Genomic DNA, 15,840 nt, shown 5'->3' on the forward strand with positions numbered 1-15,840 from the left:
TAATTACATATAACATTTTCAAATATGCACACCACTATATTTAGAAATACACAAAATAACATTTACTCATCCATAGATCAATGTTTGCATTTTTATTATACATTAAACATACTTAATTATGCATATAATTAACAGAAGAGTGCAATAATTTCAAATCGAGAGGATTATAAAGATATTATCTGAACAACTGAAGTAAATTTTTTCGATATTATAAACCTTAATTTGTGTCTTTAATTATATAATTTATTTGTTAATTATATCCATTAACTCCAACCGTTTCGGGTAGGCTTATCCGACCCGACCCGATTCGATCCGATCCGATCCGATCCGATAGCATCTCCTCAACAAGCATCAAGAGAAGTCGCCGGAACCCTCGCGTTTCGTCCGCGCCTCCGACGCTATGCTCGCCTCTCTCCGCCGCTTCTCCTCACTCCGCCGGGCACCCCCCCTGTGCCGCCCCTCCCTTCCTCGTACCACCCGTCCCATCCTCCGACCTCCTACCCTTCTGCCCCCGCTAGCCCGCTGTCTCGCCCCCTTCTCCCGCCTCTCCACCACCGCCCCCTTCGAGGGCGTTGCCGGCGGAGATGCCTCCCCCTACGCCGTCTCCGAGGTGGACGAAGAGCCGGCGAGCCACCGGTGTACCGACGCGTACGCGGCCATCGAGCTCGCGCTCGACTCGGTCGTGAAGGTGTTCACGGTGTCGAGCAGTCCCAACTACTTCCTGCCGTGGCAGAACAAGGCGCAGAGGGAGAGCATGGGTTCGGGTGAGGGGAAAAGGTTCCTTCTTGCATTTGTTTTTTAAGATGCCTTCTAGTTTTGTCTGCGGCATGAAAATTCTTTCGCGTTTACTTGTTTGATGCTTGTTTCCTTTAAATGTTTGTGACTTGCTGTGATTGAATTAGAGGATTATAGAAATAGAATGTTGTGGTTTTCTTTTGCTGTCCCTACGTGCTTAGCGTATGGAATTCCTGAATTTATTGATTGTATGCAGTTTACTTATATTCAAATTTCAAGTCTTCATAGTTTCACCAATATTGACAGGGAAGGCGCCTCAGAGAGTAATGTGGTTTCTTATGTTTATCGATTGGAACTTGCCATACTTATTCTAGTATAAAGTAGCATAAAAGTCGCTTTTTTTCGGTTGCTAAGCTGGTCCAGCATAATTGTTACAATTATTAATAGTTCATCTTACTTTTTTTTTTCAATTTTCTTTTATTAATAGTTCATCTTACCTTGCTAAGCTGGTTGCTAAAGCATTAGTCAAAATTCAGGTTGACTAATCATTGTACTGATACCCTTGAAATGAAATATGCTTCGGAAATTCAGGTTGATCCACAGTCAGGTGATGATCCTCCAGTATGAAACAGTCTATGCTTTAGCACAAAACCTATAAAAAAATATTGATATCTTCAAATGATTAAACAATAAAAATAAAGCAAAAAAACACAACTTTGGTGAGGTATGATACACACAGGCATGACTTGATTAATTTTCCATTTACTTGTTATGTTCAATACATGCCGGTCGCAGCTGATACCTTTCCACCCTAACAGGGGGCTAGGCCAATGTGCAGCTATGTTTACATTCTGAATTTGCAAAACTTTTTTAGAGCAGTGGAGATGAGTCATATTTTCCTTTTATATCTATCAAGCTACATATGAAAGTTGGCATTTACTGACTCCCTGAGACTCGCTCCTTTAAACTTATCATATGCCTGATATCATACAGGATTTGTGATTCCTGGCCGGCGAATTGTAACAAACGCTCATGTAGTATCTGATCACACATTTGTTCTTGTAAGAAAGCATGGTTCACCAACCAAGTACAAGGCAGAAGTTCAAGCTGTTGGTCATGAATGTGATTTAGCACTTCTCACTGTTGACAGCAAGGAATTTTGGGATGGCATGAACTTCTTGGAGCTGGGTGACATCCCATATTTACAGGAGGCAGTTGCTGTAGTTGGGTATCCTCAAGGTATGAATACTGACTTCAGAAGGATGACTTGGTCATGGATTCTAATTTTCCTCTTCACAAACATGTTGTGTATATTTATCCTCTTCACATGGAGAGTGATACAGACAGATCTTCACTCTTCTAGTTTTTAGTGCATTTTATGTAAAAATTTCTTTATAACTAAATGAATGAATTTTATAAATGGGAAAAGCTAAAATTCTCCAGTGGGAGAAACTTCAATGTTGTATCATCAAACAGACCAAAATGCCATCATCCATTAGGGTTGAAGGAGCTTGCTTAAATGTAAAATCATTGGTCTTTAGCTATCTCACTGATACTGCTCACAATAGATAAAGTTGTAATTGCTCCTACCTAATGGTCAAACTTCGCCTTTGTATTTATTGCACTTTTACTATAGTAAATTAAGACAGTTTGGACGGTAAGAAAAACTAGCGTGTTGTTCCCATAGAAACAATTTTAGACTTTCTCTATGTAGTTTCTGGGTGGGGTATTAAGAAAACATTAATCTGTGTTGTGGATGAAAATGCTTCCTTCTCGGTGCAGGTGGAGACAACATTTCTGTTACCAAAGGAGTTGTCTCTAGAGTTGAACCAACACAGTATGTTCATGGTGCTGCCCAGCTCATGGCCATACAGATTGATGCAGCTATTAACCCAGGAAACAGTGGGGGGCCTGCAATCATGGGTGACAAGGTTGCTGGAGTGGCTTTTCAAAACCTTTCAGGTGCAGAAAACATTGGGTGAGTTCTATTGAGCTATTAACTTGTTCTTGACATCTTGTTCCCATTGCAAGAAGGATGTTAGATACTTCAAATGTAGGGAAGATAAAACATTTCCTATTAATCATGAAAATGAGTACCACAAATTTGTTTTTTTGTTGATAACTTTTTTAGTGAGTCTTGGTGCGAACAAATTTTCATACTACTATCTTCTTAACAATTAAATTTATTATGCTAATACACTCTGAAATGTCTACTAATTCTCTTGTCGTTTGATCAGATGGTTTACTGCAAGTTTATGACCAAAGAAACATAAGGGCTAGTTTACTGCACTTTAATATGGAGCAAGTTGTTCTTCTATAAACTAAGAGGACTATTTCAAATTACTTACACAGAAAAGTTTATATCATTATCCTTGCTCCATATATCTTTTGCAGATACATTATTCCTGTTCCAATAATAAAACACTTTATCGCTGGAGTGGAAGACAAAGGCAAATATGTGGGATTTTGCTCCCTTGGTTTATCATGCCAGTCTACTGAAAATGTTCAACTAAGGGAACACTTCCATATGCGACCAGAAATGACAGGTGTTCTTGTTAACAAAATTAATCCTCTTTCAGATTCTCATAACGTGCTAAAGAAAGATGATATTATTCTTGCATTTGATGGAGTGCCAATAGCCAATGATGGAAGCGGTAAGTTTGGCGCCTTTTATCTTATCAAATAGCCCAAGCTTTATTCTCATGCCATTTTTCTTCTCTAGAACAAAATTAGATAGATGCAAGTATGGTCTCTAGTTGCAATGGGTGGTCTGGATCCATGGGAATTTACTGGATATGATGTGTGTTTTGCAGTACCATTCCGTAACAGGGAGAGAATAACTTTCGATCATCTAGTGTCTATGAAGAAGCCTGGGGAAACTGCTATTCTCAGTGTATTGAGAGATGGCATAGAGCAGGAATTCAGCATTTCTCTTCGACCTGTGAGTTCAGTTACCAGTATACTTTGCAGTAGTAATGTATTGGCAGCTTTACATTGCATGTAGTGTAGAGGACATAATAATAATTATAGTTGTTCTAGATGACAAATTTGACAATGAACTTAAAAGTATTTCTAAACCAGCCTTAAGGGATATACAATCACAAAAATGTAAACTTGTGGAAGGAAAAAGAACTACAAACATCAAGCCTTTCTTTAACTAGTAGTTTTACACCAAGTGATTTTTGTTAAGGCTGATCTCCAATAGTGGAATGGAAATATTTATAGCAAAACTGGTAATCTAGAAGTTGTAATTTTCATTTAACCATTGACTATGTATTTTAATATAGGCTCTTGATAATGTTAAATACATTTTATGTGTTGTTCTTTAGCTCAATGGCCCTAACACAACTTTATTTACTTTCACTTTGTCTAGACTTGAGTAACAGTAGACCTTGTTATGACATAACACTGATAGAGAGTCATGATATTCCAAAACTACACTCATTGTAACAAACTAATGGACATTGCAGAAATGACAATTTATAAGATTAGCTAACAGGTAGAATCTGCAAATTGTCTAAGGTATACTGGTTGGAAAGTGTACTGATGAGAAAAAGAGGAGGAAGGGATCTAAGGCCATCAAGCCTAAAGAAGTATTTTTCATAAATTGAAAACAATATACTTACATAAATTCATAAAATTTGATTCTTTCAGAAAGGAAAAAATTAAGGTAAATCCTATCAGATCCTTTATTTCCTTTTTATCTTTGCATCATTTTATCTCCAGATATGTTCACTCTCTCTGAGACTCCAAATTGTGAACCTAAGCACATTCTAGGAATCAAAAACTTTTTTCTTATGAGATCCCAAAAATTGTGGTAACTTTATATTTTTTCTAAAAATATATTGTTTAATCTAATCAAATCTCTCCTCTAATATAGAAATATAAATTTGAACTGAATTACCAAAAAAATTTGAAGACAATATGAGATCTAACCAACTGAATACTAGATAAGCTAAGTTCTATAAAAAAAAAACAACAGAGAGTCGACATATTTAATCATGCTGAATCAAATTATAGTTCAGTTGCTTGGAGCTTGTGCTTGACATTAATACATGTATATTTGTGTACTTTTTATCTTTTCATGGTTATCATGGATCTCATTGTATATGATTCATACTTCTCAATAAAGCAAATACCACTAAAAGGCATATATTTATTTCAAGATGCAAAGTAGATAAAAGTAGTCCTTTTGAAGGATTCTTAAACTTGATCTATTACAACTAAATTTGATAAATATAAGATTGAGTCTAAGTTCATGGTGAAAATCTAAGATCTCATGCAATAAATCAATGCACATATAATGAAATGATAAATAAACTTGTAAGATCACAGTGAAAATTGGAAGTTTAGAAACTACATATAGGAATAAAGACTGAAAGTTGGAAGAAATGCTAATGAGAAAGAGAGCCTAAAGATTAAAGAAGTAACATTTCTTTTCATCATATCTTATCCATTTACTTAAAAACAAAGTTAAATATAAATTTGCATCAGTATTGACACTTTCATGCAGGTAATAAACTAACACATTAGTTTTTTGCACTAGAATGTTGCTTTCCTTTCATAGGATCACCTCATCTTCTTCTTTAGCCTATCTCCTTTTAAGCCAAATACAATAAACCTATACAAATCCTTGGACATCGAAAACTTTTTCCTAATATAGTCTTTAAAATTACAGTAACTTTATAACTGTTTTCTAATTAACATAGATTTTTTTCTAATCAAGTTCCTTCTCTGATATATAAATAAAGATATGAACAGAATACAAATGTTAACAGAAGACACTTTGATGTTTGATCTAACCAACTTGACTAGACAAGTTAAAGACTCAACATAGATTTACTGAAATCTTTTGAATTTGATCACATTAGAAATCCCATTGTTGGTTGTCTAGAACATTTGTTTTGATTATGAATTGACACGTACGCTCATGTGATTATGCAGCTACAACCTTTAGTTCCAGTTCATCAGTTTGATAAACTTCCGAGCTACTACATATTTGCTGGTCTGGTTTTTGTTCCATTGACCCAGCCCTACCTTCATGAGTATGGAGAAGACTGGTATAACACTTCACCACGTCGGTTATGTGAACGAGCGTTACGTGAACTGCCTAAAAGGGCAGGTGAACAATTTGTCATCCTTTCTCAGGTATGCTTTTAGCATTTTGTTACTTGCAAAGTTTACTGCACAGATTCCATCCAGACACAGTTAGATATTGTGATCCTTTTGAACACAAGGGAACCTGTTGAAAATTTCATGACAAGATACAGCCAAGCAAATCCTATGGCAATACATCAAAACTGCCAGTGGACTGAATAATTAAACGGTTATTTTATGGCTAATTGTCCTTGCTTGGACTATCCAAGAATTTGATTGTTAATCTTTGGTTCCAGGTGCCTATATCTCCATTAGTCCTATAAGCCACAGGGATCTTATTCCTTCTAAGACAGTACGTAGATGTAGATCCAGAGCTCTTAGCATGCACCATAGCTTAATTGTTTCCTATAAAAATGGAAGTATCTTATATTTGTAATGTATACATTAGTGGTGGTGGAAGATGATGTGCATTCCATGTACCTCAAAACAAGAAAATACAGACAATTTCCTTCTGTTTTTCCCTTTGCATGAACTATACAATCATCAAACTTTTTTGGTAAGTTGTGATGAAAGTAATCGCACTTCTGTGATAATACATCTTCCTAGTATGTGCTGAGGTCCCAGTGCTGCTTGCATCGACATATTATTTTGGTAAAATACGTTAACCTTGGAGTCTGAGAATAAAATGGTGATTGAAGAAAGAATTAAACAGTACTCAGTATTTTTCTGGATCAAGATTCCAAACAGTCCTTTTTTCTGTATCCAAAATGATCAGGATCTTGCATTTCCAACTTTGGCATGATATTCTGATTTCAAAGTAACTTCTTGATCCTCTTGTGACTCCTTTCAATCTGCATCATCAAACTGTGGGCATCTAAACAAACTTATTTGTAGGAAATGGTTTCGTTATCTTTTTGTGGCCCTGGCCTTGATCTTTGGCTATGGAGACTGATATATCTCTTTTTGCTCCAGGTCCTAATGGATGATATTAATGCTGGATACGAGCGGCTTTCAGAATTTCAGGTATTACTTTGAGTTAATTGGAATCCGATTTTAGTGTTTCTTGCCGTTATCTGTTGAAGAACGTTCCTGTTGTGTATGGTAATCAGGTAAAGAAGGTGAATGATGTGGAAGTTGAAAATCTAAAGCATCTGTGTGGGCTTATAGAAGGTTGCACCGAGGAAAGCATAAGATTAGATTTGGATGATGAGAGAGTGATTGTTTTAAACTATAAGAATGCGCGGCTTGCTACCTCCAGAATTCTCAAGCGCCATAGAATACCTTCAGCAATGTCAAACGACCTGATTGATGAGCAAGTAACAAACGGTGAAGTCGAGGTGGCATGCTCAAGTTGATGCTGACCACAGTACTGCTATTGCATCGCATACCACTTTTTAGTCCCTTCTTCATTTATTTAATGGATTTCCATCCAAAAGCTTGAAGTAGAGTCACTAATTTGATCTGAATGTGATGATGACCCTTCAAGTAATCTTGTCAGACCAAGTGGTCATTTGATATCAGACCACATGAGGTGCATCAGATTGAAATGTCTCAGGAAGCATTCAAATAGTGATTCTTTTCTGCCCTATGTATTTTTGTGCCATATGTGGGGAGAAACATTGTCATAAAAGGCAGTACCTAATGCTAGTTCTTAGAGAAACAAATGTTTTATGAGAGTTCCAACTATCCCAAACAAATCTGATGGCTTCAAGTAGAATGACTAAATTAGCTGTGCCACTTTCTAGTGTAGAATTCATCTGTATCAGCTACCTGCTGTACTTATAAGATTTATTTTAGTCATATAACATTTTTCTGCAAGACTCTTGAGGTGAGAAAAATGATTGTCCTTTGAGCATTTACTAACCTATGTTTAATTGGTTCACATTGTTGAGACTGAGGGAGTCTATCATCCTTGGATGAGAGATTTATCTCTTACCATTTTCTTGTGTTCTCTTGACAAGTAAGGCTGTACATATATCTTTTCCAATATCATTTTATACTTCCAATATTGGAGTAGTGTGGTATAAAGCTTAATCCACATAATAAGTTCCCACTGTTGGTCTATTTTGAATAAGAAGGCACCATTTAGTTTTGAAATTTTTGTTGAAGAATATGATGACCTGACAATGCTACTGAAATCATTTAATTATGAGATTTTGTTGGAGAATGTGGTGATCTGCCAACACCAGTGAAGTGTATAATAAAAGGTGGAAGATGTCATATTTATGTTGTAAATTGACCATCAAGTAGTTCTTTGTCCATAAAAAGTTAGTGTTTTTTTTTCTTTTTCTTTTTCACTCGATACACTAAATTGAATAATAATATAATTGAACTCTGTTAAATAATATAATATTAACATAAATTAGTTTGGATGAATTCTCAGTAAAGTCTTCTAGATTGGTACTCCCTTTTTTGTTTTTACTCATGAGTGTGGCGTCTCCAAAATATCAAGACATATCAAAAGACCTTTATCCGGTCCATGGATAAATAGATCCATTGTTATGTAGTAGTTATATTTAAAAATGCTATAATTATAGTTGACCTAGAATATTATTGTAATTATTATTAAAAAATATTATAATTGGTATAGAAAAAATGTTTGAAATTCAATCTAGGTTGGTAAGTTACATGTCTTATTTTGAGTCATTTGTATAGGCTTAGGATGTTTTTGTAGAGGTGTCAATAACTCTTATAATCATTTTGATTTTTACATGATTATTTTACCTCTCTATACTTACTAAGCTGAAATATAATGAAATATATGCGATATATGAGACGACTAAGAAGAGACTAACCATGTAATTCCTGAGCTTAGAGTCAATCGACCAAAAAAAATTGGCAAGCTTTGTGATAATTACTACAACTTAACTTTTTAGAATCCTTCCAACATGATAAGAGTTAATTTCCCATATTCAATAATCATCTCCAAACCTATGAGTTATAATACCACTACAATAACAAGTTTGTAACACTCCAACTAAGCTATATAAAATATTTATTCATAAGATTTTGATATAGTTTTAGTGGTCTAACATAACCTTCCACATAAATTTGGAGTTAGAATAATATGCCCAATTGATCAAAGTAACAATCCACGTTGTAGTTTGCACATAGTTTTGTTCATCAAATAAATGTCCTTTTGCTCTGATAAATCAATTCTGTAGTCACTGTTAAGGCCGGAGATAAGTACAGGAAGAGACCACCACATAGTTTGACAAGACAAATGAGAGACAACAATGGAGATCAGCTGCCACACTCCCATGGTGCAACCTGAGCGACCTTCGGCAAGCCCGGTGGGGCAGCTCGGAGGGCTGTGCGTCACCGACATGTTCCCCTCGCTGAAGCTCCTCGACGTGCGACGGGCGCCAGGTTCAGACTGCAGCGGCTTCACCGCCACCTCGATGAGATCATCGAGGAGCACGAGGCCAAGGCGGAGGCGAGGAGCGGCTGGCCGGTGGACGAGGTGGAGGACCTGGTCGACGTGCCGCTACGGCTCAGAGACGAGCCCGCACTAGAGTTCCCCATGACCGTGGACAGGATGAAGGCCATCATCTTCGTGAGTGCTACCTGCCATCTTCTCGTCGTCATCTTCCACCTCCTCGGTGACGTATTCTGCAGGTGATCGATCGACGTGCGGGACATTTTCGTGGGAGGGACGGTGACCTCATCGATCGACCTGCAGGACATGTTTCGCTGCCCAAGGCGATGGAGAAGGCAGAGAATAATATCACGCTCGTAAAACTTCAAAGAAAAGAGGAATATAATAATTAAAAAAAATTATTTGTTTTGGATTGATCCAAGAACATATATATGTATATATATATATATATATATATATATATATATGTATATATATATATATGTATATATATATATATGTATATATATATATATATGTATATATATATATATATGTATATATATATATATATGTATATATATATATATGTATATATATATATATATGTATATATATATAAATATGTATATATATATATATATGTATAAATATATATATATATATGTATATATATATATATGTATATATATATATATGTATATATATAAATATGTATATGTATATATATATATGTATATATGTATGTATATATGTATGTATATATATATATATAAAAGGTCAAAACATAAAAATATAATTTTTAAATAATAAAATATTATCATATCTTAATAAATCTTTTTTATTTTTATCTATTTATTTTAATTTTAATTTTTATCTTTTATTTTATTTAATCATAACTATTTGAATTAATCTTATCGTACCTTCTTAACTGAAAATAAATGTAACTTGAAGTTATCTTCGAAAAAATAAATTTTTTTTTTCATCAAAGTTATTGTAAAGATATCGACAAGCTGATCTTCAGTACTATAGTAGCCCAGTTGAATTTTTTTTATCAATCAATTCACAAACGAAATAATATCAAACTTCAATGCATTTGGTGCACCCATAGAAGATAGGATTCTTCATCATTGTAATAGTAAACTTATTGTCGTAGTAAATTTTAGTTGATCTATCTTATTTTTCTTATAGATTTGTTAGAATTTTTCAAAACCAAATTGTTTAATATATTATACTCATACTCGTAACATACTGAAAGAAATATATTCTTTTTTTTTTATTATCCACGAAATCAAATTTGAGCTGAGCACAAATCCTGAAATACTTTTTCTATCATCTACACAATTAACTCAATCACTATTAGTATAAGAATATAGTTTAAAATCTTTTACCTACTATAATAGATGTCATAATTAAAAGTTTCCTTGATGTATGTAAGATAGCTGCTTCAAAGTGATGCTTGCTAGAGATGTGTATGAATCTAGATATCAAACTAATTGTAAACATAATATCCGGCCTTGAATGTGTGAAATAAATTATCTCTCCAATTAAACTTCTATATTGTGGCTCATCTGTTTTTGCAACTCCATCATTTAACATAAGTTTATCATTTATAATCATTGGATTAGCTTATAAGTTGTCATATGAAATCTTTTTAACAAATATTTAGCATATTTTTCTTTACACAAAAAAATTTCATTTGCATCTTGAATAACTTTTATTTCTAAAAAATAATGTAAAAGCCCCATATCAATTATTTCAAATTCTAACATCATAATTTTATTAAATTTAGTAAGCATATCTAATAGATTTTTAGTATAAATCATATCATCTAGACAATAATTTCAAGCCATATAATGTTTTGTTCAATTTTTACACTTTATCTTTTGACCCCTTAATTTTAAATCTTTTAGGCGGCTTTATATAAACTTTCTCTTATAATTTTTCATTGACTGATTTAACATCAAATTGATAAATCTACCATTTTTTTTTTTGGGCTATCAATGCTAATACTATTCTAATTGAATCAATTCTAGTAACTAGAGAAATTTTTTTTGAAAAATCGATACCTAAAATTTGAGCATATCATTTGGTAACTAAACAAGCTTTATGTTTTTGTAGTTGGCCATCAACATTAAATTTTGACTTGTACACCCATTTGAGTCTAAATGCCTTTTTTCTTGGGGGCAAATCTATCAATTTTCAAGTCTTGTTTTTTTAAATATCTTGTAGTTTGTTATTCATTTGTTGCACTCATTCTTATTTTTGAGCTATAACTTCAAAACAAGTAGGTTCTAAAGCAGGACATGCAAAATCACTAGATTGATATATCTCTAAAAGATTACAAAATTTCCTTGAGAATATTTTATTTTTACTAGAATCAATTGAATTAAAATCATTTAAAATATGAGAAGATTTGGGTGAGGTATCAATAGGTAATTTATCATGTGTTTTTATTGACTTCTTTTCCTACAACTATTAAAATTTCAACTGTTTTAGAGTTTCAAGCTTTTTTTTATTAAAAATAACATCATTGTTTGTAATTAATTTTTTAATTGGATGATCATAGAGTCTAAAACTTTGTCTCATTACTATACATCATAAATATATATTTACCACTTTTGTCATTAAGTTTGCTTATTTTTTCTTCAGGAATATGAAAGTAAGCAACACAATCAAATATTTTTAAATGACTTACATCTAGCTTTATGTTTATCCATGCTTCATAAGGTGTATTTCCTTGTACTACTTTGGTGGAAAAGCGATTTAGTAAATATATTGATGCACTCAGTTCATACTATTTTACTAGGGGGTGTAGCTTGCAGATAGATCCCTATGAATGTTTGCATTCTCGCAAAAAATAAAGAAATCTTTGGAATTGAATTCACCCCCTCTACAACTATTTTATTTTTCTACATATGCTTTAAATTTTTTGAAGACAAAGAAGGCTTCAACTTTTTCTTTTAGAAAATATACCCACATCATCTTTGTGTAATTATCTATAAATAATAAAAAATATTTACTTCAAGAATCTTTTTAACCTTAGGCTCATAAATATCTACATACATAAGTTTCAATCATTTTTTGACTCTCCAAGAATGACCTATCTGAAAAGAATTTTTATTTTCCAAAAATGTAAGATTCATAAATAGTATCTTTATTTTTAACCTTAGGTAAACTAACTACCATATGATTCAACAATTTTAGTCCATTATAATTCAGATGATCATATCTTTTATATCATAATGTAGATTCATCAATAATAGCAGTGAGTATATGTAAGGAGAAATCCAAAAATAATAAGAGAAATACTTTATTTTTTGTCATCTTCACAATTGCTACCAATTTATCAATATTCTTATCATAAATAAAATATTTTTCATTATAAAAAATATCATAAGATCATTTTCTCATCCTATACTAATGAGATTTTATTTTAAATCAGGAATAAACATCACATCATCAATAATTTTTTTATCAAATTTAGTGTTGACAGCAACTATTCCTTTTCTTTCCACATGAACCTTACTATCATTTTGCATCTACATTATAGATTTGATTGAATCATTAAGTCTTTGAAATAAATTTTTATCGTTTGTCATATGATTACTGCATCCACTATCTCAAAACTAAACAAATATTGAATATTCTTCATCAGATACTATAAAGATTATATTTTCTTCATCCTTTTTTATTTTTATTTTTATTATGATAATTTACTTAATTTTTGTTCCAACATTCTTTCTCAAGATGACCATATTTTTTTACAATGAGAGCATAGAAGAATATTTGAATTTTTATTTTTGTACCAATAATCCTTTTCAATATGTCCATTTTGTTTTACAATAAAAACATTGACGAGTTTCTTTGTTACCCCCGTTAAGATTCCTTTGATCCTTATTTCATCAGTCTCATCTCTTGCTTCGAGCACTAGATCATCCATGACCTCTAACATTTTAATCTCTCTCTTAAGATCTAGTTTCTGAATTTTTCTTTTGATCCTTCTTCTTATCTATCTTCATTTGAAGAGCATATTCTAAAGTTTCATATAAATATTTATTTACTTTTTGTTCATGAACTAAAAATAAGCTCATTAATTTATCATTAAATAATATACTTATATCTTTAGCTTCTTCAGTAAAAATCATATCAAATTTTAGAGATAAACTACATAAAACTTTTTCTATAATCTTTTGATCTTTTAAATTTTCACTATAAAATCTCATTTGGTTCATAATAGAAGAAACTCTTGAGAAAAAATCAATTTAGAATCTTGAGCTTTGAATTCATGTCGAAGAATTTAAAACTTTAAAAAATTTACCTTATTTGTGTCTCTAAAATACACATTTTAATTCTTTTAGACTTCTATTGATATTGATGCCAACATGATTTGGAAAAATATGGACCCATCTATTACTTATTATAGCATGCAGATGGCTCTTACATCTTTTTTCTGTATATTCTCATTTATTTGATCTTTTTGGTCTTTAGTAATATTAGATCATACTCAACAAAATCATTCTCTACCAAATTTCATAATTTTTATGAAATAAATAGAGCTTTTATTTTAATAATATAAAAGTGATAATTAACACTTTTGCAAATAGGAAAAAGTTGATTACTAACATTTGCTTCAATGCTTGTCATCTTCTTCTTTTTTCTTTTTTTTTTTTGGGGGGGGGTTTGCTAGTATTCATTTCTTTTTTAATCGATGCACTCATATTGATCTTCTTCAAACTAAGCTTTGATATCATAACTTTTTTTTATAACACTTCAAGAAGAAGAGAAAAAAAATAGTAAAATGAACTAGGATGTTTTTCAATCTACAATAGATTGATCTAAGATCATCTATTTATATTAGACAAAAGAGAGAGTATAAATTTTTTAAAATAAAAAAAAAAAATCTATCATATCGTAATAAATCTTTTAATTTTATTTATTTATTTTATTTTAATTTTTAATTTTTAATTTTATCTAATCATAATTATTCGAATTAATCTTATCAGCAACTGAGTGCAGGACACCGATCGAGTGCAGCTCAGCTACACATCAGATCGGTCATCAAGGAGACCTTAAGGCTTCACCCGTCGGCCCCGCTGTTACCAAGGATCTGCACCAAGACCTGCGACGTCCCCGGCCACGAGATCCAGGCCGGCACGCGCGTCTTCGTCAACGTGTGGGCAATGGGCAGAGACCCACATAACTGGGACGACGCCGAGAGCTTCAAGCCTGAGAGGTTCCAAGGCAGCGCCATGGACTTCAGGGGAGTCGACTTCGAGTACGTGCCGTTCGGGGCAGGGCGAAGGATGTGCCCGGGGATAGGGCTCGGGATGGCCACGGTGTAGCTGGTCATGGCTCAGCACCTATTCTACCTCGACTGGGGCCTGGCCGGTGGGATGAGACCGGAGGATTTGGACATGGGACAGACCTTCGGGTTGGTCGCAGCAAGAAAGACGGAGCTGAAGCTGCTGGCCACTCCCCACGTAGCTGTTCCCGATACTACAGAATGAGTGGGTGAAGGACTCCATTTTGATCCGTTGCTTTAATCTTCGTGTTATCCATTAGATCAGAATGAAAGGCCACATAATGCATGAGACAAAAGTAATTTGCTCGGTGCTTATATATGGCTCCAACGCTATCAGAGGGAACTGAGCATTTTATTTAGTGTTGGAATTTAAAATTAATTTAGTAAAAATTAAAAAATAACGGTTATTTAATTCACAAAGATGTCAGTTCTTATCATTTACTATTTGCTAAAAAACAATTCAAAAATATGAATGAGCACCAAATATATCATAATACCTTTGACGTGACATAATAATTATTCTTTTTTCGGTGGATCGACTCAAACGGCGAACCGATCTATTAATTTTGGATTAATCCATATGATAAATTTATCTAATTTTTTAGGTATAATATTTTTAAATAGATTTACAGAAAATATTATAAATTTATTAAAAAATATTATAACCAACATGAAAATCTATATATTTGCTTGTTTTTTATTCTTAAACCAAAAAGGATACACATTCAAATTTTTACTTTTTTTAATATGAGCCGGTTTCTATTAGATTTTAAAACTATTTAATTTAGTTAGAATATTTTTAAATAGGCCTATAATATTTTCATACAAGTGTAAAGGACATTGTCAATATCTCTATTTGGTTGTTCTTGTTCTATTTGGTTATCAAAAACACTATAAGTAAGTATATTTAGAAAAAAAAAACATATATTATAAGAAGTCTCTATTTGGTTGTTCATATTTTTAAGCTAATAAAAATAATTATTTAAAATTTTATTTTGTATAATATAAGTTGTTTTTTTTTTGTCACATTTATAGTATTTTTGAAAAGCTTACGGAATTTTATTGAAGTTATCAAAAATATTATAACTGAGAGTGCAAATCTTATAAACATGAGGAAGAGTTGGACAGATTTAGATCGATCCATAAGGGGTTTGGATGAAAAATTATATTACATATTTGAAAGGTTATGAAAAGAGAACCCCTCCCTCGTATAAGAAATAAAGAGGAGCCTTTTTTATTTGGTTCGAAGGAAGTGATCATAAAGTAAGAAATTTGACTTCCAAACGAAGGAAAAGAATCTATAACACGCATAAAAGTCAGAGATATGATCTTGACATGGAATGAA

The 15,840-nt window shown here is 32.7% G+C and overlaps 2 protein-coding genes across 2 annotated transcripts; both read left to right on the forward strand.

Annotated features, from left to right (window-relative positions):
• The first annotated feature begins 357 nt into the window (after positions 1–357).
• LOC135631004 (protease Do-like 10, mitochondrial) lies at positions 358–7,650 on the forward strand. Its single transcript, XM_065138364.1, has 8 exons — positions 358–764; positions 1,729–1,974; positions 2,518–2,713; positions 3,130–3,389; positions 3,549–3,676; positions 5,680–5,883; positions 6,805–6,855; positions 6,942–7,650. The coding sequence occupies exons 1-8, from the start codon at positions 401–403 to the stop codon at positions 7,185–7,187; spliced, it is 1,695 nt and encodes a 564-aa protein (XP_064994436.1). The 5' UTR covers positions 358–400; the 3' UTR covers positions 7,188–7,650.
• Positions 7,651–9,355: 1,705 nt separating this feature from the next.
• On the forward strand, positions 9,356–14,535 carry LOC135631510 (salviol synthase-like). Its single transcript, XM_065139247.1, has 2 exons — positions 9,356–9,439; positions 14,197–14,535. The coding sequence occupies exons 1-2, from the start codon at positions 9,356–9,358 to the stop codon at positions 14,533–14,535; spliced, it is 423 nt and encodes a 140-aa protein (XP_064995319.1).
• The last annotated feature ends 1,305 nt before the right edge of the window (positions 14,536–15,840 follow it).

Source organism: Musa acuminata, chromosome BXJ3-2, assembly GCF_036884655.1.
Source record: "Musa acuminata AAA Group cultivar baxijiao chromosome BXJ3-2, Cavendish_Baxijiao_AAA, whole genome shotgun sequence".
Taxonomy (NCBI): Eukaryota; Viridiplantae; Streptophyta; class Magnoliopsida; order Zingiberales; family Musaceae; genus Musa; species Musa acuminata.

Bases quoted from the DNA above. Each gene is read 5' to 3' on its own strand.
- LOC135631004 (XM_065138364.1), top strand. From the start codon at position 401: ATGCTCGCCTCTCTCCGCCGCTTCTCCTCACTCCGCCGGGCACCCCCC. The intron at 1,975-2,517 runs GTATGAATACTG...TTCTCGGTGCAG, and splicing joins TGTAGTTGGGTATCCTCAAG to GTGGAGACAACATTTCTGTT. The intron at 3,390-3,548 runs GTAAGTTTGGCG...TGTGTTTTGCAG, and splicing joins AATAGCCAATGATGGAAGCG to TACCATTCCGTAACAGGGAG.
- LOC135631510 (XM_065139247.1), top strand. From the start codon at position 9,356: ATGACCGTGGACAGGATGAAGGCCATCATCTTCGTGAGTGCTACCTGC. The intron at 9,440-14,196 runs GTATTCTGCAGG...TAATCTTATCAG, and splicing joins TCTTCCACCTCCTCGGTGAC to CAACTGAGTGCAGGACACCG.